Source organism: Bubalus kerabau, chromosome 3 (assembly GCF_029407905.1).
Source record: "Bubalus kerabau isolate K-KA32 ecotype Philippines breed swamp buffalo chromosome 3, PCC_UOA_SB_1v2, whole genome shotgun sequence".
NCBI classification, from domain to species: domain Eukaryota; kingdom Metazoa; phylum Chordata; class Mammalia; order Artiodactyla; family Bovidae; genus Bubalus; species Bubalus kerabau.
Genome location: NC_073626.1, coordinates 170,124,985 through 170,150,444, shown reverse-complemented (window position 1 = coordinate 170,150,444; position 25,460 = coordinate 170,124,985). Strand labels below are relative to the sequence as shown.

At 39.6% G+C, this 25,460-nt stretch overlaps 1 protein-coding gene across 1 annotated transcript in view; it reads right to left on the bottom strand.

Annotated features, from left to right (window-relative positions):
- Positions 1–13,946: 13,946 nt before the first annotated feature.
- Positions 13,947–25,460, bottom strand: part of DAW1 (dynein assembly factor with WD repeats 1) — a 36,925-nt gene continuing 25,411 nt past the window's right edge. The window contains exons 9-13 of the mRNA XM_055574811.1: positions 24,421–24,523; positions 23,372–23,486; positions 18,569–18,645; positions 16,606–16,768; positions 13,947–14,329 (exon numbers count right to left, since the gene is read on the bottom strand). Coding sequence (XP_055430786.1) covers positions 14,295–14,329; positions 16,606–16,768; positions 18,569–18,645; positions 23,372–23,486; positions 24,421–24,523 — 493 coding nt within the window. The 3' untranslated portion in view covers positions 13,947–14,294. The remainder of the gene's footprint in view (positions 14,330–16,605; positions 16,769–18,568; positions 18,646–23,371; positions 23,487–24,420; positions 24,524–25,460) is intronic.

Below are 25,460 nucleotides of genomic sequence, written 5' to 3'. Positions count from 1 at the left end.
AATCGAAATCTGTCAAAATTTTATATGATGCAACCTAATTGTTTATTCCTGGTAAAAATTCAAGAGGTAATAGCTGTAGCTGCTACTCTACTTAACAATGGAGATTTTCTATCCTAGAAGAGAATTGTTCACGTTCTTTAGCCTCAGGCACACCTAGAAAACAAGTCTCCTCTTGCCTCGGGGGAAAAAACCCAGTGTCATCCTCCTCTCCAGGAATATACACTCCTCTGGGAAAACAGGGGAAAACCACATGCACACGGAGCAGAAATTCAGGCATTCCCCCTTGGATTGCTCTTTCCATAATTAAGGATGAGAGTGTGTCCTAGAAATACTTGCAAATAATAAGGTGTATAAGATGAAGAAAAATACTAAATCAGGAACCAGACCACAGGAGATTCCAAGGGGATCATTACACATGCGGCATAAGCCTGCACCCAAAATATTACAGGGCAACGCACTGGAGGTGCCAAAGGAAAGTGTGTCTGTGATCACCCTTACTGAAGAGGTGCCAGCTTCTTTGATTGATTGACACTGTTGTTGTTCAGTTACTAAGTCATGTCTGACTCTTTGTGACCTTATTGGACTGCAGCAAGCCAGGCTTCCCTGTCCTTCATCTCCCAGAGCTTGCTCAGACTCATGTCCATTGAGTTGATGGTGCCATCCAACCATCTCATCCTCTGTCGTCCCCTTCTCCTTCTGCCCCCAATCTTTCCCAGCATCGGGGTCTTTTCCAATGAGTCAGCTCTTCACATCAGGTGGCCAAAGTATTGGAGTTTCAGTATCAGTCTTTGACTGACACTGTGAGTAATTAAAACTCAAATTTAGGGGCATTTGTCAATTTCTCCAGTATGTAGGAATCACTGAAATTTTAATAGGCACATCAGAACACCCTGGGGAATATTGCCACCTTTAAGATATTTTTAAGAAGTATTTGATAAATTCCCTCTAAATTTTCTAATAAAAACATCTTTTCTCAAAAACCAAGAGGATAACTTCAAGAAGATTTTTTAAATTTCACTTAATAGCATTTTCCTCCTCTTCAGTAGTGATTCCTGAGGCCGTGAGGGCTGGATGAGGCTTTACTTAGAAGGTCACAGCTTTGCAAAAGGAGGGAAATACTGAAACACTGAGCTAATTAAGAGCCATGATCACTACATGTGGATTAATCTGAACCAAAACTTTATTCTCATGCCTCAGTCCATAAGAATTTATGAGAGATGGACACTGATACTCGCTGCATTTATCTTACTCCCTATCAGTTTCCTTGGAGAACCTTCCTTGGGAGGTTTTGAATATCTATTGCAGAGATATTACAAATCATAATAAATTCATGAGAATATTTGCCTTGAATATGTGAATTCTTTCTCTGGTCTTAAGTCCTTTAAATCCAAGCCTCTGAAGCCTTGTATGCAAATAATATTAGCTATTCATTAACTGAATATTTATGATGTATCAAGTTCTGTTGCCATTGTTGTTCAGTTGCTAAGTCGTGTCTGACTCTTTGCAACCTCATGGACTGCAGCACGCCAGGCTTTACTGTCCTTCAGTATCTTCCGGAGTTTGCTCAGATTCGTGTCCACTGAGTCAATGATGCTATCCAACCATCTTATCCTCTGCCACCCGCTTCTCCTTTTGCCTTCAATCTTTTCCATCATCAGGGTCTTCTGCAATGAGTGGCTCTTTGCATCAGGTGGCCAAAGTATTGGAGTTTTAGCCTCAGCATCTGTCCTTTCAGTGAATATTCAGGGTTGATTTCCTTTAGGGTTGACTGGTTTGATCTCCTTGCCCAAGAGACTCTCAAGTCTTCTCCAACACCACAATTTGAAATCATCAATCCTTCAACACTCAGCCTTCTTTACAGTCCAAGTTTCACATTCATACATGACAACCGGAAAAACCATAGCCTTGACTGTATGGACCTTTGTAGGCAAAGAGATGCCTCTGCTTTTTAATATGCTGTCTAGGCTTGTCATAGCTTTCTTTCCAAGTTCTTCATGTATCTATTAATTTATTTAATCCTCACAAACTCCCCACACACTATTATCAGTCCCATTTTATAGATGAGAAAACTGAGTCAAGGAGTGTTTGAAATCTCGAGGTCCCACATCAAAGAAATATTTGAGCAGGATATTAAAACAGACATTTTGACTGCAGTGAAAATGAAAACCACACAGTCATGTCCAACTTTTTGTGACCCCATAGACTATATAGTCCATAGCATTCCCCAGGCCAGAATACTGGAGTGGGTAGCCTTTCCCTTCTCCAGGGGGTCTTCGTAACCCAGGGATCGAACCCAGCTCTCCCGCATTGCAGACAAATTCTTTACCAGCTGAGCCACAAGGGAAACCCAAGAATACTGGAGTGGGTACCCTATCCCTTCTAATATTATTCGATTGCAGAGTCTACATTTTTAATCACCAAAATACTCACTCTTGAGAAACTGGCTGTCATGGCAGCTGCCCCACCACTACCATCAAATAAGAACCTTCATGACAGTTTAATGGCCACAAAGCACCCAAGGCCTCTACAGAAAATCCTCCACCCATGACATTGAGTAATCCTTCCTTCTTTAAAAATGTCTTCAAACTGCTTTATTGTCCATTGTAGCCAGTGAAATTCTGCCAGATATACCTGAAAACCAGTTAGAAAGTTACCCTGAAGCTGCCACCTTAATAAAGAATCTGTCAATCAGAGATTATCTCTGTATTTCATCTTTCTACTCTATGAAACTGATTCTCCTTTGAAACTTGGAACTCCTGCTGAAATGAAAGTGACAGCAGATGGTCTTCCTTTATTAATAAATAGCCTCTGTTCATTTCGTCTCAGAATTTTGTTGTCTTTGAAAATCAAACACAAACCAGATTGACCCTTTCGATTTACAATTATGTTAAAATAATTACATTCAAAGTATCCACAATTCTTGGGCTCTTGACCCACTGAAATTACAATCAATTTTATTAAAACATAAAAACTGATCAAGTATTTCTTGATCTTAATTGAATGTTTGTTTACTTGATAGATTATGTCATTATAAAATAAATAATTAGAACATGGTTTCCAATAGAGGGATCTATAGAGAACAAATAAAACTATCTCTTATCTTAGTGGGTGGTGTTCTCATAAATACGTGGAAAAACATCTCTATACTGCATCAGGTTTAATGAGATATGTCATTTGCCCCAGATATGCCAAAATGGTCCTATGCTTTAAGCCATACCACAATCTGAGCATTGTTATATAGCTGCATGTAGCTTGAGCTTTAAAGAACCCAGAATACAAAGTTTACTCTTTAGACTCTTCATTTGTAGCTGTAAGTAAAGAATTTATTTGCCAAAAGATAAACACTGCCACCTGCTGAGATAAGAGAATAAAAGTGAGTAAGCTTATGTACTTTTAAAACAATATTTTCTACTTTTCATTAGTGAGATCAGTGAAAAGCAGGCTTGTCATTTCTCAGTAAAGTACAAGGACATCGACTTGTGGTGATCACTTGATTAGACCTCACAGTCCCAACAAAGTAGCAGCAAAGGCAACTTTTGATCAAAAAGATTCATCCAGCATTTCCCAAAAAATAGAATAAAAAGTCTTTGTGCTCACTGTATTTACAGCTTCTAGATAACTTTTCTGGGATTCTCATATCTTGCATGACCACAGAGAGTCATAAACTCATTTTTCAGTTCCAGGTAACTGAATCTGAAGCTCGAAACTGAAGAGGAATAAAGACAAAAAGCATAAAACTCCTAGAAGAGAGCATAGGCAAAACATTCTCTGACATAAATTGTACCTATGTTTTCTTAGGTCAGTGTCCCAAGGCAAAAGAAATAAAAACAAAAATAAACAAAAGGGACCTAATCAAACTGAGAAGCTTTTGCACAGTAAAGGAACCATTAAAAAAAAAAAAAAAAAAAAAAAGCCAATCTACAGAATAGAAGAAAATATTTGCAAATGATGCAATCAGTCAGTGAGTTCAGTCACTCAGTCGTGTCCGACTCTTTGCGACCCCATGAATCGCAGCACGCCAGGCCTCCCTGTCCATCACCAATGCCCGGAGTTCACTCAGACTCACGTCCATCAAGTCAGTGATGCCATCCAGCCGTCTCATCCTCTGTCATCCCCTTTTCCTCCAGCCCCCAATCCCTCCCAGCCTTAGAGTCTTTTCTAATAAGTCAACTCTTCGCATGAGGTGGCCAAAGTACTGGATGCAATAGACAGGGCTTAATCTCCAAAATATACAAATGTAACATGAACCATTTAAAACTGAGCAATTCATTACTACTTGGTGTATTCAGAGTTTTGTGCAATAAGCATCTCTAATTCTGTAACATATTCATCACCCCTAAAGAAAACACCACACCCATGAAACAGTTGTGTTCCACGCTACCCCCAGTCTTTGGCAAGCAACACTCTACATTCTCTCTCTATGGATCTACCTATTTTGGGTATTTCATATAAAGGAAATCACACAAGAGGTGAGCTTTTGGTCTTACTTCCACTGAGCATAATATTTTCAAGATTCACCTTATCAATATTTCATTCATTTTTGTGGCTAAGTAATACTCCACTATATAGATATATATCACAACTTGTTTATCTCTGTACCAATGATGGACGTTTAAGCTATTGTGAATAGTGCCTTAATGAAAATGCACATACATGTCCTTAAGTACCAGTTTTCAATTTTGGGGGTATTTATTTAGAAGTGAAAATGGTATATGGGCCATATGGTAACTTGATGTTTACCTTTTTCAGGAATCTCAATATTGATTTTTAAGTTGAGAATAATAACAACGCAAAAGTTGAAGCTTGCCAAGTAGAGAGTAGGTCATGATACCACGAATCAAGTGAGGACAAACCATACTATAATCTCACTGGGACCCAGGAATCTCCAGGGTGAGTACAACTGTCCTCAGGATGAGGGGAAACTTTTCAAAATCTATATTCTTTTTTACTGTATGAATAGACCAGACCCATAAAAAGAGTGAGAAATGTGTTGTAATATGAGGAAAGGAGAAAAGGTGATCATAATCTGCCACTAAGCTTACTGTACTCATAAGTCAAAACTTACTACCTTGGATACAACAAATTACATTTATTGTAATAGGTAACAACCATTAGAACTGTGGTGTTGGAGAAGACTTTTGGGAGTCCCTTGGACAGCAAGGAAACCAAACCAGTCAACACAAAAGGAAAATTTATGACCAACCTAGACAGCATATTAAAAAGCAGAAACATTATTTTGCCAACAAAGGTCCGTCTAGTCAAGGCTATGGCTTTTCCAGTAGTCATGTATGGATGTGAGAGTTGGACTATAAAGAAAGCTGAGCACCGAAGAATTGATGCTTTTGAACTGTGGTGTTGGAGAAGACTCTTGAGAGTCCCTTGGACTGCAAGGAGATCCAATCAATCCATCCTAAAGGAAATCGGTCCTGAATGCTCTTCGGAAGGACTGATGTTGAAGCTGAAACTCCAGTATTTGGCCACCTGATGTGAAGAGCTGACTCATTTGAAAAGACCCTGATGCTGGGAAAGATTGAGGGCGAGAGGAGAAGCAGGTGACAGAGGATGAGATGGTTGGTTGGCATCACCAACTCAATGGACATGAGTTTGAGTAAATTCCAGGAGTTGGTGATGGACAGGGAGGCCTGACGTGCTACAGTCTATGGGGTTGCAAAGAGTCTGACACAACTGAATGACTGAACTGAACTGAACTTTATACACTCATGGTTTTGTCTTTTTTTCCATTGTTTCAGAAAGAGTGACTTCTGACACCATGCATTTTTAAAATGAACTCCACAGTAATAGAGGCTTCCCTGGGTGGCTCAGAATCCACCTGCAGTGTAGGAGACGAAGGTTACATCCCTGGGTCGGGAAGATCCCGTGGAGGAGGAAATGGCTACCCACTCCAGCATTCTTGCCTGGAGAATCCCATGCACAGAGGAGCCTGCAGGCTGTAGTCACTCCATGGGGTAGCAAAACGTCAAACACGACCGAGCAAATAACACTTTCATGTTCCACAGGAATACTAAGTGGGGACTACCTCTATGGTAGTTACTGTTTACAGAGTATAGAAACTTCTAACTGAGAATGAATTACTTGATTTCACCACTTCACACAAGCTGTCTATTGCTAAATGGATCTCTTACATCACTGCCATATCTACCTTTCAGCCTCTAAGTGTGAACAATCAGAATCTCAGACTTTGCTCTTTACATTTCCAAAAGCTATTATGAATATTTGCATTTAGTTTCTATAATGTCTGGAAAAAAGCATTTCTAATCTGTTACAATATAATTGCCAGGGGAAGTGTGAATTCAGAACCACCAGATCACAAGGAATTGAGACTCTGTCACTAAATAATTGTATGTATAATAAAGGTCCAAATTGAAACTCTTTTTACTTGGAAAAACAGCACCATGTTTTATAAAGTTAATTTTATAAAAGTTATTCAGGGAATTCAAAAGAAATCCAGACCAAAAAAGAAAAAGATATGTGTATCACCAGCACATGAAATGCACTCTCAAAAAACATAAGCCTCACATTAATATTTCATAACTTCTTTTCTCTATTTGTAAGACACAGCCTTTCAAGATTTGAGTCCATGTCTAACCAACTATCAGCCAACTGATTTTGGAGTAAACCACCTCTTAACTCTCCGAAGTATGTGTTATCAGCTCCAAATTCAGTTTCTAAGCATTCCTACTTTGTTCCTCTTCATTAAATGAATTGATGTATGCAAAGTCTTGTAAACTGTAAAATCTATAAACATTTGGAGATTTTTCTGTTTATTTTAGAAAGGAATAATCTGATGGAACTAAAGGAAGCCAAAGTAATTAAGTAGACGCTGGTTTTCAGTTTCTGGTGCAGGGGTTATGAGATGATAGATTACAGATTAAAATGGTAATAAGACCGGAGACCTAGGGTTTGTTTTTGGAGGACAGTGCCTAGGATTCAGTGGGTAGATGAAATACAGGTGGAGAAGTAAGAGAGGATTTCACTGTCAGCATGAATAGAACTGCTAAGAACAGCAAGTTGAAATAATGAGAGATGTAAGAAACTCTCTTCTGGATTTGATGAAATTAAAAGAGATAGCAAGATACATAAAGTAAGAAAATAGTGTCAACCCATCTGGCAGCTAGGAAAGACACACAGGACAGAAGCCAACAAGGATGGTAGAGGGGGAGCCCCCAAATGTCATGTCCTCGGTCACCATGCCACTGAATAGCTCACTATGGGACTAACTAACCTTGGTTAAGGCAATTAAGTATTTCATTACTTATAGCCCAAACTGAGATAACAGAGAAGCTAAATTAAACAAAACCTAAGATAATCTTGGTAAGATAACTAAAATGACTGTAGGTATTTGGGGTTAGTTTATGAATCTTTTTTTGAAAAAGAGTATGCCTTTCATTATATTCACAATTTTTTAACTTCAAATTTCAAAACCCAAAATTGTTTTAAGAGAACCAGAAGCAATGGGAAAACATAATAAATTCCTTTGTAGTTTAAACGATTACTGATGCTTTTTAAAATGGCAATAGAAGACTTCTGTGTATAAAAAGCACTGTTTAGTTCAAAGAGCATTTATTTTGCCTTTAAATCAGACATTATGCTAAGTCGTGAGCTACTACAGTTTTAGAGATGAGTTGTTAGAAAAGATACTTCATTTTTATACATTTGAATCAGTTCTAATGAGGTGGATGAAACTGGAGCCTATTATACAGAGTGAAGTAAGCCAGAAAGAAAAACACCAATACAGTATACTAACGCATATATATGGAATTTAGAAAGATGGTAACAATAACCTTGTGTACGAGACAGCAAAAGAGACACTGAGGTATAGAACAGTCTTATGGACTCTGAGAGAGAGGGAGAGGGTGGGAAGATTTGGGAGAATGGCATTGAAACTTGTAAAATATCATGTATGAAACGAGTTGCCAGTCCAGGTTCGATGCACGATACTGGATGCTTGGGGCTGGTGCACTGGGACGACCCAGAGGGATGGAATGGGGAGGGAGGAGGGAGGAGGGTTCAGGATGGGGAACACATGTATACCTGTGGCGGATTCATTTTGATATTTGGCAAAACTAATACAATTATGTAAAGTTTAAAAATAAAATAAAATTAAAAAAAAAAGAAAAGATACTTCATTTTTATGAGGACAGTTCACTCTCATAAAATTCTACATGAAGTCTAAATGCATGAGGATAGATTAGACCATAATCGTCTATATTAATGATCTCCTCACATCTCAGCTTCTCTGAAAGAAAACCTTTAAAAGGAAGTTATAAAAGACTTAAATTTTAAATTGACAAAAATTTGATTTATAATCCTCCCTAAGATGCTTTTAACAAATTAAATGAGTTATATTACAACTATTATTTCAGAGAAAACAACACTGTGTTCTTCCCTGGAAAATGTGTTCATATATTAAGTGCAATTTGTTTTGAAGAGGTCTCCTAAGTTATTGATCATAAATAATAACAGAAAACATTACCCTCATGCTTGTTATGTGCCATGTATTCCTAATCCTCAAAACAGGAACTTTTATTGCCACCAGTTTCCAGATGAGAAACCTCAGACAGAGTGGTAAGGTATTATAACTTGTCCAAGAATAAGAGTCTGAATCAGAATATATACGTAGAGAATCTGACTCCAGGCCCCACACACACTTCACTGTACCTGACAATACTCCAGATGAAAATAGAGTGGGTATATGTAGTGAAAGTGCCTGACAATAAGCTTTTGACTACTGAGGCATCCATTTCAAAGCTATCCATCTCAAATGGGCATATTTACAGCTCTATGACGACACACACACTAGGTAGACAATCGGACACGGAGCCAGGCGACCTCATCTATGACGTTCCTCTTTTAGAAAGCCCCGGGTGACCCAGATAACGTCACGTGAGTGACCCTGATTCTTTTCTTCCCAAGCCCTAATTCCCACTCTTATGTTTTAAATTCACCACTAAAGTGTGCACCTGTGAAACCTCTTCTTTCACCTGGCCTCCTGTGTGACCTTGGGTGTGACTTGTACCCTCCAGGACTTGTGTGTAATAAAACCTTGTTTTTTTCAAAGTTCCCTAATGGTTGTTGCTGAAGTGCCTCTTAAAATCATGTTACCAAGTCCAAGCTCATTCTGCTTGCCACATGACAGGCCAATAAACTGGGAGATGAGGTGTTGGGGCAAGGAAGAAAGATTTTATTTGGAAGGTTGGGAGCTTCAGAAGACTACAGTCCTAGAGAACTGTCTTACCAGGGTCTGGATGCTAGTTTCTTTTATAGGAAAGGAGGAGGGGAGGGCAAGAGGTAAAGAGAAAGGCCCCAAAATTTTGCAAATATTTCCAGATTTGACCAGACTCTGGGAGGGGATATGTTCCCCTTCTTCTTTCCTGCAGCCATTCACAGGTGAACAGGGTCAGAATGTTTCTCTGTGAGCTGAACAAAGGTATATCAGTTTAGCATTCAGGCAGAAGGGGCAGGTTCCTTGATATGGGCCATTATATTTGCTTCTAACTGGAGACATTGTCCTTTTAGTAATTCAGTTCAGTTCAGTCACTCAGTCGTGTCTGACTCTTTGTGACCCCATGAATCGCAGCACGCCAGGCCTCCCTGTCCATCACCAACACCCAGAGTTCACTCAGACACGTCCATCAAGTCAGTGATGCCATCCAGCCATCTTATCCTCTGTTGTCCCCTTTTCCTCCTGCCCCCAATCCCTCCCAGCATCAGAGTCTTTTCCAATGAGTCAACTCTTCGCATGAGGTGGCCAAAGTACTGGAATTTCAGCTTTAGCATTATTCCTTCCAAAGAAATCCCAGGGCTGATCTCCTTTAGAATGGACTGGCTGGATCTCAAAAAAAAAAAAAAAAAAGCAACAGAAAGCAAAGGTTAAACTAAAAGAAACACCTAATATGGAGTTCGATTTGTTCTTCCCTATTAGAACCATATAAAGAACCAAGAGGGCCAATCCAGCCACACACATCATTTTCAGGTGGATAAATGTCTATGTGGACTCACCACAAGGAGTAGGAGCTCAGGTGAGCATTTCAGGCGTTGCTAGCCAATAGTATCATGATCAGTGGGCTGAGACCAACACCCAGCAGTATATTATTGCTTTCCCTATGATCTTAATAAGCACTTTTTAAAGTAGAATGGGATATCTGAAAGCCATCACAAGCATTCTATAAAGAAACAATTCCTCAAAACATAAAACTTAGGAGGTTAAGTCATTTTATCGCCAAGAGTTTCACTTTGGTCTGTAAGACGTAGGATAATCTCCATGACCATATATTTGCATAGCAGCAGGACCCTATGGAACCTTCCTGAGACAGGTCTTCTTCCATGTCCTCTACTTTGTTGTTATTCAGTTGCTGTGTCCAGATCTTTGTGATATCATGGACTGCAGCATGCCAGGCTTCCTTGTCCTTCACTATCTCCCAGAGTTTGCTCAAACTCATGTCCATTGAGTTGGTGATGCCATCCAACCATCTCTCCCTCTGTCACTGCCTTCTCCTCCTGCCCTCAATTTTTCCCAGCATCAGGGTCTTTTCCAACGAATTGGCTCTTTATATCAAGGTGGTCAAAATACTAGGGATTCAGCATCAGTCCTTCCAGTGAATTTTCAGGATTGATTTTCTTTAGTATTGAGTGGTTCAACCTCCTGCTGTCCAAGGAACTCTCAAGAGTCTTCTCCAGCACCACTGTTTGAAAGCATCATTTCTTGGATGCTCAACCTTCTTTACAGTCCAACTCTCACATTCATACATGACTACTGGAAAAACCATAGCTTTAACTAAATTAAATGTTGTTGGCAAAATGATAACTCTGCTTTTCAATATGCTGTCTAGGTTTGTCAGAGCTTTTCTTCCAAGGGGCAAATGTCTTTTAATTTCATCCTCTGCTTTAGCTCCTCTCTAAAGTACCTATTGAATAGGTAATAGTATCTGAGGTACATTTCCTGAGTTGTTTTGCAGATGTGAAAACACCCCCCAAATGGAAGATATAACTGCTTGATGACTGTGAGCACATAGCCTCCTGGAGCCTAAGGACTGATAAAGTTAACGTCTGTGACACCACCCTTTTCCACATCATCAGCTAATCAGAGAATTGTGCATGAGATGATCACATACCCTGTGCCTCCCCTCCTTCACCTGGCTTTTTAAAATGTTTTGCCAAAACCCTTCAAGTAGCTCGGGGCTTTTTAGGGCATGAGTCACCCACCTCCTTGCATGTCCTTGCAATAAAACTTTGTCTGCTCCAAACTCTGACATTTCAGTTTGTTTGGCCTCACCGTGTGTCAGGCACATGAACCTAGGTTAGCAAATTGTCTGAGTCTTATAAATGATTTAGCAAAATAGTATTCTCACTGTGGACTGAAAGTATATATTCATACGAAAATATGTATACAAGTTGAGCATTATGTCTTATTTGGTGGGAATTTTTAGGACTTCAAGGCCAGGAGGCAGCATCTCAAATAACTCTGAGAACTGCTGCAAGGAGGCAAGCTGAAAGCTAGGATATATAAGAGTTTTCCAACAAAAAGCGGGTAGTAGAAACAAAAGATTACTGTTAATTAAAGAAAACTAAAAACCTCAAGGAATTTATCACTTTTCTACTCATGGGGAGATGCAAGAGTCTGGACTCACTGAAATCATTCTTTTGATATGCACCTCAGGTATCTGGGGCCAGTATCCTGTGTTCTCACATCCAGACTTTCTTCAGGGCTCACCTCGGAGAGTGGCTGCAGTCTGATGACTACTAAATAGCAGCTATTCTTCTCCTTGCTGAGTGCCCTTAGGCCCCCCAGCTTACAATTGGCTATGGCTGCAATTGCTGATGACTATGATATCCTTTGTTTACTGATATGGCAGAAAATATTCTGTTTATCACCACCTTTCCCAAAGCTATCAAAGAGTTAGAAGGAAAAATCAAGGTCCACTGATTCTTTAGAATTTTCAAAGCAGCAGCTAAATTTTGGCCTGAAAGCAAAAGTCACTGAGTTATGTCCAACTCTTTGCAACCCCATAGACTATACAGTCCATGGAATTCTCCAGGCCAAAATACTGGAGTGGGTAGCCTTTACCACTCCAGGGGATCTTCCCAACCCAGGGATCCAAACCAGGTCTCCCGCATTGCAGGTGGATTCTTTACCAGCTGAGCCACAAGGGAAGCCCAAATTTTGGCCTGGTTTTCTCTAATTCAAGCTCTCATTGGCTGTTCCACCTCTAAACTTATTTACTCCTTTCTAGCACTAAAGTTTTGTTTATTTTTTTCTTCTTGAGGCATCCACAGATGATCTGAGAGGTAATTCTCACCCCAAACCTTCCTACTGGCACATCTGATACTGTTTGGTCATAATTAAGACTTTTTCACTTAAGAACGTATTATATGAAAGTGAAAGTGTTAGTCACTCAGTCCTGTCTGAGTCTTTGTGACCCCATGGTCTGTAGCCTGCCAGGCTCCTCTATCCATGGAATTCTCCAGGCAAGAATACTGGAGTGTGCTGCGATTCCCTTCATGGGATCTTCCTGACCCAGGGATCAAACCTGCATCTCCTGCATTGCAGGCAGATCCTTTACCATCTGAATAAATCAGGGAAGGCCAGGAAAGGCTTTCCTGACCACCAGGGAGCATCAAAGAACATAATATAATGGAATGTAATCCCTGGGCTCTAAATCCCACTTCACTAACCAATATTTGATGTCTTTAGTAAATTATTTAACTTCACTGTGATATACCTTTCTCAGTGTAAAATCAGGACTGCTATCTGCATTGTAACAGATAACAGTTGTAAAGATAAATCTTGTGCTTTATCGTTGAACATTAATTTTTAAAATGCATTGTGGCACTTTTACATAGAAAAGCCTTTTTAAAAACATTGTCTAGTGTTTCAGCATCAATCCACTTGGTGTTTGATGATTTCTCTGGTACCTCAATTGTTTAACAACCAGATTTTTAAGTTCAAAAGTCTGAATTTATATTGTTTAGCTTTTCCTCAGAGAAAAATACATCTTCATTTTTTACACTCCAGTCTACTATGAAATCAGAATACATTTGCTACTAAGTGAGATCCATTTTATTTTCCCTATATGTTTTTCTGTATTTCCCTATATTTTATTCAGTGTCCTTTCTTGACTTTTTCACTGGAGGAAGGAGGAGTAGGTGTATTCTTGAATACGAGGGAAGGAAGATAAAGCTTCTATTCCTATTTGCCTCTTTCTTTTTGAGCTGGAAAAAAGTAAAATAGCTAAATAAATAATAAAACTTCTAATCACATTCCAAACTTACATATCCTCCTAAAAAATGTTGGAATGTAAATTGGTAGAGCCAATATGGAAAGTAGCATGGAGGGTTCTCACAAAAATTAAAAATATAATATAATCCAGCAATTCCACTTCTGATTATATGTTTGAAGAAAACAAAAACCCTAACTGAAAAAGCTATATCCACCCCTATGTTCACTGCAACATTATTTACAATAGTCAAGATGGAAAAATGGATAAAGAAAATGCACGTGCACGCACACACACACACACACACACACACAATGGAACACTATACAGCCATAAAAAAGAAAAATCTTGTCATTTGCCACAACACAGATGAACCTTGAGGGCATAAGACTAAAATGAAATAAGTCTGACAGATAAATGTCATGTGATCTTACTTATATGTGGAATTTAAAACAAACAAAAAAACACTGAACTTATACAGAGAACTGAGGCAAAAATGGATGAAGGGGATCAAAAGGTACAAAATTCCAGTTATAAAATAAGTAAGTCATGGGGGTGTCATGTACATCATGGTTCCTATAGTTAATAAATCTGTACTGCATATTTGAAAGCTGCTGAAAGAGTACATCATTGAAGTTCTCATCATAAGAAAGAAAGCATACATCATACAGACATGCAAATTCACAGAAATTTTCTCCAGAAACTTTATTCAACAGAAATTATAATAGCTTGCAAAGTAGAATGTAGGAGATACATTGTTAAATCATTCTGGTTTCATTTATCAGTATGGTGATGCTATCAAGAAATAAAATAAAATTGAAATAACCATTTTGCCAAGCAGTATGCTCACTCCTATCATCTTCATCAGACATCAAGGAATGATATAACTTCATCAACTTTAATGGTCATATCTGTGAAACTAAGGACAGTATACACATGGTTGATTTGTGGACAAAGAGAAAACATTTGAAATATCAAAATAGCTTGCTGGCTGTGTGTGATGCTCCAGCTTTTGATCACCATGGTTGGCAAGTTTCTTTGTTGACTGATTCTCTTCAATCACCGCCATATCCTACAGGTATTATCCTTGCTGCCTAAATAAAGCAAATTTCACAAAGTCATTTTTCTTTGTTTTACTCATTTAACTCTCTCTGTGTTTACAGGTTGACATTTTCTGCATCGTTGTGGATGATCAATGTGCTCAATATGCTAGCTCCCGGGTGTCCAGCTGCAGAGCCCGTTAGCAGTTCAGGTGTTTGGGGAGAGGGGATATGTTTGTTTCTCTTGCCCATTGATCATAAATTGGGCAAATTCACAGTCTACTCCCCTATGTAAGATTCATGGCATTTTAGGATTACAGAGGACCTGAGAATGCAACCACATCACCCACCCCTCTGCTTATCCCCGTCCCGCTTCACGCATCGCCACTAAGTGGCAAATATGATGACTTTGAACATCTCCAGGTTTGAGTGATCGGTTTATGAGGAAGCAGCACATTCCACTTTGGACTGTTTCAAAATTACAGTGGATTTTTCTCCTCGTCAGTCAAAATGTGAAACTCCTGCGCTCCCCATGACAGCGATAGACACTCTTCCAAAGCAGCCTTGATACACTCCTCCCGAGAGACCCCATCCACATTTGGGCCCTGGGAATGGCAGCCCCAGTATGAAGCACTGCTGGGCGCTGCTGATTTTTTCCACCTCAGGTGCCAGGCATGTATCATCAATACAAGCAGTGTGGGGGCTGTAAAAGCCTGTGCAGACTGTACCTTGTACCCAAAGGTATCTCATCTTTTTGAAAGTGTCCTGACCACTTTGGACAGTTTGCTTCCATTTTGTGATTCTAAACCCTCAGGCAGCCCACTGAAAATGCATGCAGTTAACCACACCAGGGTCCACCAGGAAAACAGGGCAGATTCATGTTCAAACAAAGTGCTCTGCTGATGGCAAGGAAGACATGTCACTTCCCATTCTCATAAATGCTGTCATCGAGTGGACCAGTATTTAGCATATTGGTGCTTTTATTTATTTATTTTTGGTATTATTCAGTCACTAAGTCATATCTGACTCTTTGCAACCCCATCGACTATAGCATGCCAGGCTTCCTTGTCCTTCACTATCTCCGGGAGTTTGCTTTGGGAAATACTAAATAAACTAATAATATCTTAAAAGAGCTCAGGCTTTTGAAGGCCAGCATTAAAACAAGGCACAAACAACTAATATTCCTTCCCTAAATTCCTCAGGGCCTTCTGTGGATGAGGAAAGAGGTATTGCAGGGCTGGCCCGGCTTAACACAAACAGGGTGGACTAGGAAAGGTTGGTCCTCTGACAAAGCAGCCCCAACTTCAGTGTTCTCTGTCACAACCACTCACATCCTTCATCATCAAGAGAAAGGATTTGATGCTATTTACTATGATATTGTCTTAGGAATACCTACATTATAGTAACACTTACAAACCCTAGGCCCGAAGAAAGTAATCTGTAATTTTAGAAATCATCCATAATTAAGTAGAAAGGACTGGAATTTTAGGGCAAAGGCAGAGATTATTCTCAGCACCTTTGAAGTTGTCTGATTAAAATAAAGAAAATCAGCCAACGTATGAAGCCAAGTTTGCATATGAGACATTAAACTCCTTAGACCAGTTAAGCAATTTAAAAATTTTCTCAACACAATGAGAATCATTCAGAGTTAAGCAGATTCATTCCCCTGTGGGTATCCCCACCCCACACTATCATTTAGCACCCTGCTCCTTGCCAGGGTTTCCTCCAGAGGCACCTACTCACGTTATGCCATATTCTTGGCATTTTCTCCCTTTTTTACAATCTCAACTAACCTGCTCTTAATCCAGTTCTTATGAAACATTGCTGATATAATTCACTCACAATAAATTGTTAATGGTTGGAAAAATGTTCAACATGTGCTCTTTTCCCCACATATTAATGGGTTACAAGGGGACATCCAAGGAGAAAACAGTTTTGCTCAAAGAATAAATCTCTAATGGGCTGTAAATCCCACTCTGCAGAACTCAGGTCCTGACTTGTTTTAGTTACTAAGACTTACTGCCATCAACTGAATATTAACCACTGGATGGATGATGCCTGGGGATATGTAGTCAACAGTAAGACAGGCTACTAAATTCTTACCCTGTCTGGGGCACTTGAAATTCGGGATTCACAAAGCCTTATAGTCGCAGGCTGAGCCTACTCCTGAGGTCCTGCAAAACAGCTAAACCTAAATAATGGCCCCAGGTGAGCTAGGGACCCTGGAAGAAGGGTGGGGATAGGAGTGGGCTCCTTTTGGTATTCAGCTCAGAAACTCTAACAGCCAATTGAAAGGAAAGCTGAGTTGATGAGGTCTATTTCTCCCCTACCTGTAATGATTATGTCGCCTTTATAGTTGAAAGCACAGGAGAAGATCTCATCCGTGTGTCCCTCAAGAACCTGGAGGCACTGACCAGCCTGAGCATCCCAGATTCTAGCTGTTTTGTCAGAACTGCCAGTGAGAAGGCGGTTGCCTTGGGGGTTGAAAGAAATCTACAGGCAAGCAAGAGGGGGGGAAATTGACCACAGGTTGGTTTAATTTGATTCCCAGTATATTTTTCATTAGTAAAAAGCGGACATCACTAAGTTACCAGTTCACCTTCCCAGCCTGGTACTTATTCTCACCTAGAACAGTTCTTTCAGGGTGGGAAAAAGACTGCAGAGACTAATACATGAAAATTAAAATCTAGACAATGGTGTCTGATTGCCTACCCCTCACACACAAGTCTAAGGATAAAGACCACGGCTCCCTTATACTTTGAGTGTTCCCCACCCAGCTTCTTTTTATTTCAGGAGCAAAGGCTGTTGACACCAACCTCTCCACTCAAACCAAGAGGCAGAGCCCCAGTGTGGATGAGAACACAAGTCAGGCATCTTCACACCCAAACCTCGGTGTCACCTCTATAGACCAACTTTCTGTCATCACGAGTGTAGAGATGGTCCTTCAATCTGTGGCACAGAATGTCAGGGTCCACAGGAGAGGACTTTCTGTGTTGCTACCCAAAGTGCAGCAGTTTCCATCCATGTGGGCTTGAGAGCCCCAACGGGCCAGGCATCGTCACATGGTATGTGAGCAGCAGAGAAAACTGTCAGTCCTCAGCTCCTCTGGAGGTTGTGTTTATAACCTTTCCTAAATCATGAGAAGATGGTGATGTGGGTCACTTCCTCCATGACTATAGGTTTGATGAGGGCAAGCCCCAAGGTTATGGCTTTTTTCATCACAGTGTCACCAGGGCCCAGCATGATACCTAGCATAGTGGGAGCTCTCAAAATGAATGAAAGAATGCTTTAGCTTGGCACCCCATAGAAATGCCATTACTGGATGGCAATTCAATAGGTAATATATCAGTTAACAAGCATAAAATGCAATAATGTAGAGTCTGAAAACTCTTTCTACTCATACACACACAAAAACATATGCATTTGTTGAGTGTGCCACGCCAGACACTCAGAAACATAGCACAGTCTCTCTTTGTGGCCTGTTTCCCATGGCCACATCCCTCAGCCCTCGTACTACCAATCTCCCGGGCCTCCCAGCCTAATGCAGAGGATGTTCTCGGCAATGTCTAAGAGACCAACCCTGATGGCCAGGAGGGCAAGGGCCACCAATAGCAGGGGAGCCTGCAGAGACCTGAATCCATTGAGCTGATTAAAAAGAATGAAAAATCTCATCTTAGGCACGAGACCAGGGAATTGGGCTGAGCTGGGGGTGATAGTCACCAGTCCCAGCCTTCTCTACAATTTTCTGAGGACATCTCTAAACCTCAGATCACTGACTGGATGGCCGTACTGCATGGATAAGCTTTTGGGAGGAGTTCATATGAAATCCTAAACTACAGCTTTCAAGTTTCAAGATAGGTCATTTTTAACTTTTGTAAGTGGTAAATACTTCTAGGAAATGCTTCCTCAATGGCATGTGATCTACAGGACACTTGAAATTTGCTGTGCAGCCTGTTCTTTTTCATAATATAAAAGGGGTGTGTTTACTAGAACCAGGAAAAGCACTTTACTAGCTTCTGAATAGCTTTAATGAGTATCCTTTGTTAATTGAAACTTTTTTCATGGCTGAGGAGAATGCTGTTTTATACTTTGTAAAAGGTTTTAGAAATCATTTTATTACACTGAGTTTGAGGGCACATTTGAAAACTTACTCTTCAGGTAACTGATTTCTACAAAGAATGAGATAACTGGGCAAAACCTCGGTACTATCAATGACAATAGACTGATTTGTATTAAGCTTGATGCTTATTTTTGAAAATAAATAAATTGCTCCAAACGAGAAAAGCAACTCACCTTTGAAATTTCTCCTTCATGACCTTCCAATTTGGTAACACATTTTCTTGTGGCCGCACTGAAAATTCTTGCTGTTCCTTTTTGAGGAGTGGAGATTAATATATAAATTCATAAGAAATGCAGGAATTGGGGCCACATGACTTGAATTATCTAAATATCTATCCCTCTGACATATAAGCTCTGTGCTAAGTTTGTCTTCTTGCCTGTGGTGAGAGCCAGACACTTAATACTATAAATGCAAGCTGATCCCACTACAGGAGAAGAACGGGGGAAAGAAGCATCTCTCTAGCCCCAGCTTATTAGAAGAGACACTAGGTTCCAAGATAGATGGAGGTGCAGAGACAAGAAATCAAAAAGAATCAAATTTTAAGGAGAAGAAATGGGGACTCACAACAAGTTTTGATGATTCTGATTACCTACAGAAATAAACAGCAAGACTAATATCAAACACCAAATATAAGTCTAAGGTTACAGAAGACACAAGAGGCCTTCTGAGAGGGGTCAGCAGCCACTACTTACAAAGAATGAAGAATAGGTGCTAGGAAAACCTTTTCAACAGAAAAGGCAAATAGAACGATTTGTTCCCTGCTGTATATCCAGTGCCTAGAAATGCCAAACTCGTATTAAACACTCAATAAATAGATGTAGGATGGATGGATTGATGGATGCATGGATGCATGGGTAGACGGATGGATGGATGTGTAGATGGATAGATGGATAGATGGATGGATGGATGGGTAGATGGATGAAGGATAGATAGACAAATGGATGAATGGATGGATGGATGGATAGATATAACATTTCCTTATAATTAAAGAATAGAGTCATTACATAAGCATAGAAGGAGGAAAAACAGAAGTAATAAAATTGTTGCCATTAAAAAATTAAAATTTATCTGGCCAGGTGAAGGATGCTGTCTCAACACAAAGTATAAAATCAAGGTAAAATTTGCAAAGATAGGGAATTTTGGTTACTTAATTTCCATTTAGAGAGAAGCAAAATATCTTAATTTTTAACTTTCCTCTCTGACAACTTCAGGAGGAAGTAGACAAAAATTGCTATAGTAGAATTAATATGATTAAAATATAATGTTGCTACTTCATTGGATATTTCAAAAGCTTTAAAGGAAAGTGATCCACTTGTTTTAAGAGTTTGTGAATAAGACAAAAATATGCAGTATAGACTAATACATCAAATTTTGCAAAAGTATTTTTAAGTTTCAGAAAACACAAAAATAATATAGCCTGACATTGCAATTTTTTATAAGATAGAACTATGAATAAGACATCAAAGAAATTCAGCCTTGAGAGCAACTCCAGTGAAGGTGAAAGAGGCAATAAATATAAAGAAACAGCTTGTAGCCGTACAGGCAACTAACTCTGTTGAATGAGATCAAATTTTAAGATGCGAATGAGGAGCAAAGACCAAAGGTAAATAAAAAATGGCTCTAAACATCAAGGCTTCTTAGGAGGGACAGAATGAAAAGAGGTTTACAACACAAACCAAAAGAGAAAGATATTTTTTGAAAGTAATATGCTATTGAAGAAAGGAAAGAACAGAATCACTGTTAGAGAAAACAGCAGATGATAAAGGACAAAACTAAAAGAATTGAGCTTATATTTTATTCATGTCCATCCCTCAGCATCCTGATCACTTGTCCCTGCTTGTTTCTTCCCCTATACCACTGACAATTCCTGACATTCTATATAACTTAATATTCTATATAAGACATATGTATGGTATTGTTTGTGGTCTCCCCCTTCGAAACATAGCTCTAGGAGGGAAGAGATGCCCATCTCTTTTTTCCATCGATATATCCTGTGTTCCTAAAGAATTCCTGGCACAAAGTAGACACTCCATGTATATTTAATAAACAGATTCTTTTGTATAAATGAGAATGATATTTAAAATGAAAAGGGCAGATTCATTATTTTTAAGGGATGATTTTTAAAAGCCAAGATCTGTGAGAAGATGAGAAAATAAGTAGTTAGTTTAAAAAATAAAATTCTCCAGATTCAGGGTGTTTGTATTCCAGGATGCAAAAAATAACGTGTGTATGATCAAAGGATCACCTTTGAAAAGTCCTAATGAGTAAGAGAACAGTTTGAAAATATAATTTTGAAGAGTGAGACAGTAATAAAGACTGTAATAAAAAGGAATCACAGGCAAAATTCTACAACTGATTATAACACAAAGTAGCTACTTAAAAGTATGCTAGTCACAAAGAGCAAATATAGGCAAAGAAGTGAACAGAAACAGCCTAGAAACAGAATTTGATTTTTGCCAGAATTTCTTAAAAAGCTATTAAGGATTTATACAAGCATGATGTAGTCACATATGTTCAGTAAGGGAATTAAACATATGTGTAGCATCATACCGGAGAAGGCAATGGCAACCCACTCCAGTACTCTTGCCTGGAAAATCCCATGGGCGGAGGAGCCTGGTAGGCTGCAGTCCATGGGGTCACTAAGAGTTGGACGCAGCTGGGCGACTTCACTTTCACTTTTCACTTTCATGCATTGGAGGAGGAAATGGCAACCCACTCCAGTGTTCTTGCCTGGAGAATCCCAGGGACGGTGGGGCCTGGTGAGCTGCCGTCTATGGGGTCGCACAGAGTCAGACACGACTGAAGCGACTTAGCAGCAGCAGCATACATGACTATCAGAGAGGTGACTTAGAGTGAAAGCTTGCTCACATTGTCAGGACAATGACACAGTCGTAGAGTAGCAGGACATGCACTCACAGCGGGTGACAGATTCAGAGTCATCTGTGGTTATCACAGAGAGGATGTAGACATAGGAGGGCATCAAGCATGATGGCATCATGAGGGACATGGCACAGACATAGTTTAGGGTCAAATGTGATCAGAAGGATGATGCAGATAGAGTGTAGCATCGCACATGTTCATCAGGGAGATGACCTAGACACAGCATAGTGTCATGGGTTACTGATAAGAAGATCTCAAGGATATAGGAGATGACACAGACATAGCGTAGCATGGTCCATGACCATCAGTAAGACGATTCAAGTGTAATGTAGGGTCATACATGGCAGTCAGAATGTTGATGCAGACACTGTGCATTGTGTGTGTAGTTACCATAGAGATAACACAGCTTTAGTATAGCATGATGTGTGCTTCTCAAGATGATGAAAAGACATAAGGTAGCATCACACAAGCCTTCAAGCAGATAATGGAGACATAGTCATCTGTGGCCTGTAGGGAGATAACACATATACAGCGTAGCAACATATGTGGTTATCAATAGATGACACAGATATGTTGCAGCACCATACATGGCCTCCATGGATATGAAGCAAACTGAGTCATCACACACAGTTGTCTAGGAGATGATGCGAAATAGGGCAGCACTCCACATGATGGCGAAGGAAATGATAAAACAAGGTAAAGCATCACACTGAGCTTTTGAGGAAAGTACATGCACACAGACATTCATCATGTGGAATTATCAAAGAGATATAGTTATCAAAGAGATAATATAGCATCACATGTGCTTGCTAAACAGACTTTGCACACACAGCACTGCATCATATATGGTTGTCAAGGTGACAACATGAACATCTTATGGCACAATCTAGTGTCATCAGTGAGATAACCGGCAGCATAGTGGCATACATAATTTTAAAGGACATAGCTATAGCATAACTTCATTGTTGTCCAACACTTTTGTGACCCCTTGGACTGTAGCCCACCTGGCTCCTCTGCCCACGGGATTTCCCAGGCAAGATACCGGAGTAGGTTGCCATTTCCTTCTCTAGGGGATCTTCCTGGTCCAGGGATCAAACCCGCATCTCCTGCATTGGCAGGTGGGTTCTTTACCACTGAGACAACAGGGAAGGCCAGACAATAACAACATACATAATTATTTTAAAAGGATGTAGATATAGCATAACTTCATTTGTTATTGTCAAGAAAATGATGCAGACAAAGAAAAAAACTATACATGCTGTCAAGATGATTAGACAGTATAGCATCTGACTGTGGTTATCAGTAAGATGACATGGGCATAGCATAGACTCATAAGTGGTACTCAAGAAGATGAGGGGTAGCACAGAATTATATGTGTTCATCATGAAGATTTGCTAGACATTGTAGAGCAGCACCGCTACCGCTAAGTCACTTCAGTCGTGTCCGACTCTGTGTGACCCCAGAGACGGCAGCCCACCAGGCTCCCCCGTCCCTGGGATTCTCCAGGCAAGAACAGTGAAGTGGGTTGCCATTTCCTTCTCCAATGCATGAAAGTGAAGTCGCTCAGTCGTATCCAACCCTCAGTGACCCCATGGACTGCAGCCTTCCAGGCTCCTCTGTCCATGGGATTTTCCAGGCAAGAGTACTGGAGTGGGGTGCTACTGCCTTCTCCGGTAGAGCAGTACCTGTGATCATAAAGGAGAAAATGCAGATTTATTATATCACCATTGATAACAGTCAAGCTGATGAGAACAACATAGGGTAGCATAATGCATGGTCATCAGGGAGATGACCCGAGATGTACTAATACATATAGTACATGCATATATATAGTTATCAAGAAGATGATAGAGATATAGTTTAACATCATATGTGGTTGTCAAGGAGGCGATACAAACCTTCTACAGCATTGCATGCAATATCAAGAATATGATACAGACAGTGTAGTGACATGCATGGGCATCATAGAGATGAGGCACATGTCGTTTCTATCATAGCTGGTCATCAGGGAGATGACTTATGATGCAGACTCACCTATGTTTATTAAACAAAACATAAATCCCTCCATAAATTAAATGTACAAGCAGATTACCTACCATCGGCTGAAGCAGTTGCAATAAGCTTTCCGGTGTAATCAAAACAGCTGTCTAGTATTTCATCATCATGGCCTGTTAATGTTGCCACGCATTTTCCATTTACAGCATCCCATAGCTACAATTTAAAAAAAAAAGATGAAGACTATGACTTTCTCTCTAACACACAAAGATGGCCAGTAGTCATTATGACATGTTTACAGCTGATTAAATAAACTGTACCAAATTCATGCGTGTAATTTTCACTTTTTGTTCATTTTCTTTTGATTCACAACCAGAGACTGCAACCAACCATCTAACAAGGCAAGCTTTTGACACAGAGAAGATCAAAGACAGACTTCAGAATACAAATCTGTCACTATTTTAGGAAAAAAAATCTCAAAGTGCGTGCTTCACTGATGGAGTAGAAGCAACCTCTTTTCATATGAAGGTCATCAAGTAATAAAAAGCTTGATCTAAAACTACAATGCTAAGAAATAAAAAGTACACTCGGATTATAATACATTTAATATACAATCTATATATCTAATAATAATTCTAGAGCATAAGCTCTTAGCAACAGAAACACAAAGGCAGGGAGACGTCATGTTGAGACTTCTTGAAGTTTATGCTAATGGAAGTTTAATAAAGGAATAGACAGACATTAAACAAAGATAATGTGCCTTCATAAAATAAGATATTTTAGCACAAGGAACTCTACTCAGTGCTCTGTGGTGACCTAAATGGGAAGGAAATCCAAAAAAGAAGGGATATGTGTATATGTGTGGGTGATTCACTTGGCTGTATAGCAGAAACTAACACAACAATATAAAGCAAATGTTCTCTGATAAAAAAGATCTTTAAATACCTTTGAATCATCAAAGCTATTTTACATCATAAATCCTTCAAACTTGTAGGATCATCAATTTGAAACTTAAAATTACCAATTTTTGGATAAATTAATATCTTAATTTTCTAGCACCTTTAAAATGTGTTAATGCTGCAATGAATACTTGACACAGTACAGAGCCCAGACACAAGAGTTATAAAGCAAAGGTATTTCTCGAGCTTACCTTGCAGGTTTTGTCCATAGAGCCAGTTAATATCAGAGAGCAATCCCAGTTGAACAAGGCGCTGCTGATCTCAGCACAATGTCCGATTAAAGTATACACCTTCCTACAAAACAGAAACGGTTCAGACTGGTGAAAGATGCATTCATTCAGGATATGTGGACAAAGAAAGATGTCAAGCCATCAGTGTACAAGGTGAATTTCAGTTTTCACAAAATATCTGTGATGGCTTAACTGTAGCTCAAAAAGAGTCAACTAGCCTCTTAATTTCATCTCAACAAAAATATACTTAAAATTTTAGGCTTAAGTAGGCTTCCTGGGAAACTCAAGTAGGCTTCCTGGCTAACTCAAATGGTAAAGAATCTGCCCACAATGCAGGAGACCTGGGTTCGATCCCTAGGTTGGGAAGATCCCCTGGAGAAGGGCATAGCAATCCACTCCAGTGTTCTTGTCTGGAGAATCCCCATGGACAGAGGAGCCTAGTGGGCTACAGTCCATGGGGTCACAAAGAGTCAGACACGACTGAGCGACTCACATAAGCACATAATGAAAATTCAAACAACCCAAAATAACAACATTACTTAAGACAATGCTTCAGAAAGGCATGGATAATCTGAATCCTGGAACTAATTGTACACCAGATGGGTGCACCCCTCTGTAGTTCAGAAACTATCCATCAGTTGTCTAAGAACCCTTCCTTCTCAATGCATGCATCTTAATTGGGATCCCTGAAAACTGAGTGGAGTTTTACAACACAAATAAGCTAATTTAGTTAACTTCTTAGCAACTAGAACCAAAAATAATTAGGGAGAAAATTGAAGTTCTTGGACTAAATTAAATTTGCATCATTAGCCATGATTTTATTTATTCATGATTTCCATGCTGACCCTAAAGACAAGTCATTCATTGACATTTGATTACACAGTACATAGAATAAATAATAGCTATATAACCAGGCTATTGCTAACATTCTCCTTTATGTTGCTGTTTGCCATTATTTGCTCAGAATTCTGAGGAAGCATATATACCAAGTAAGTCAGAAA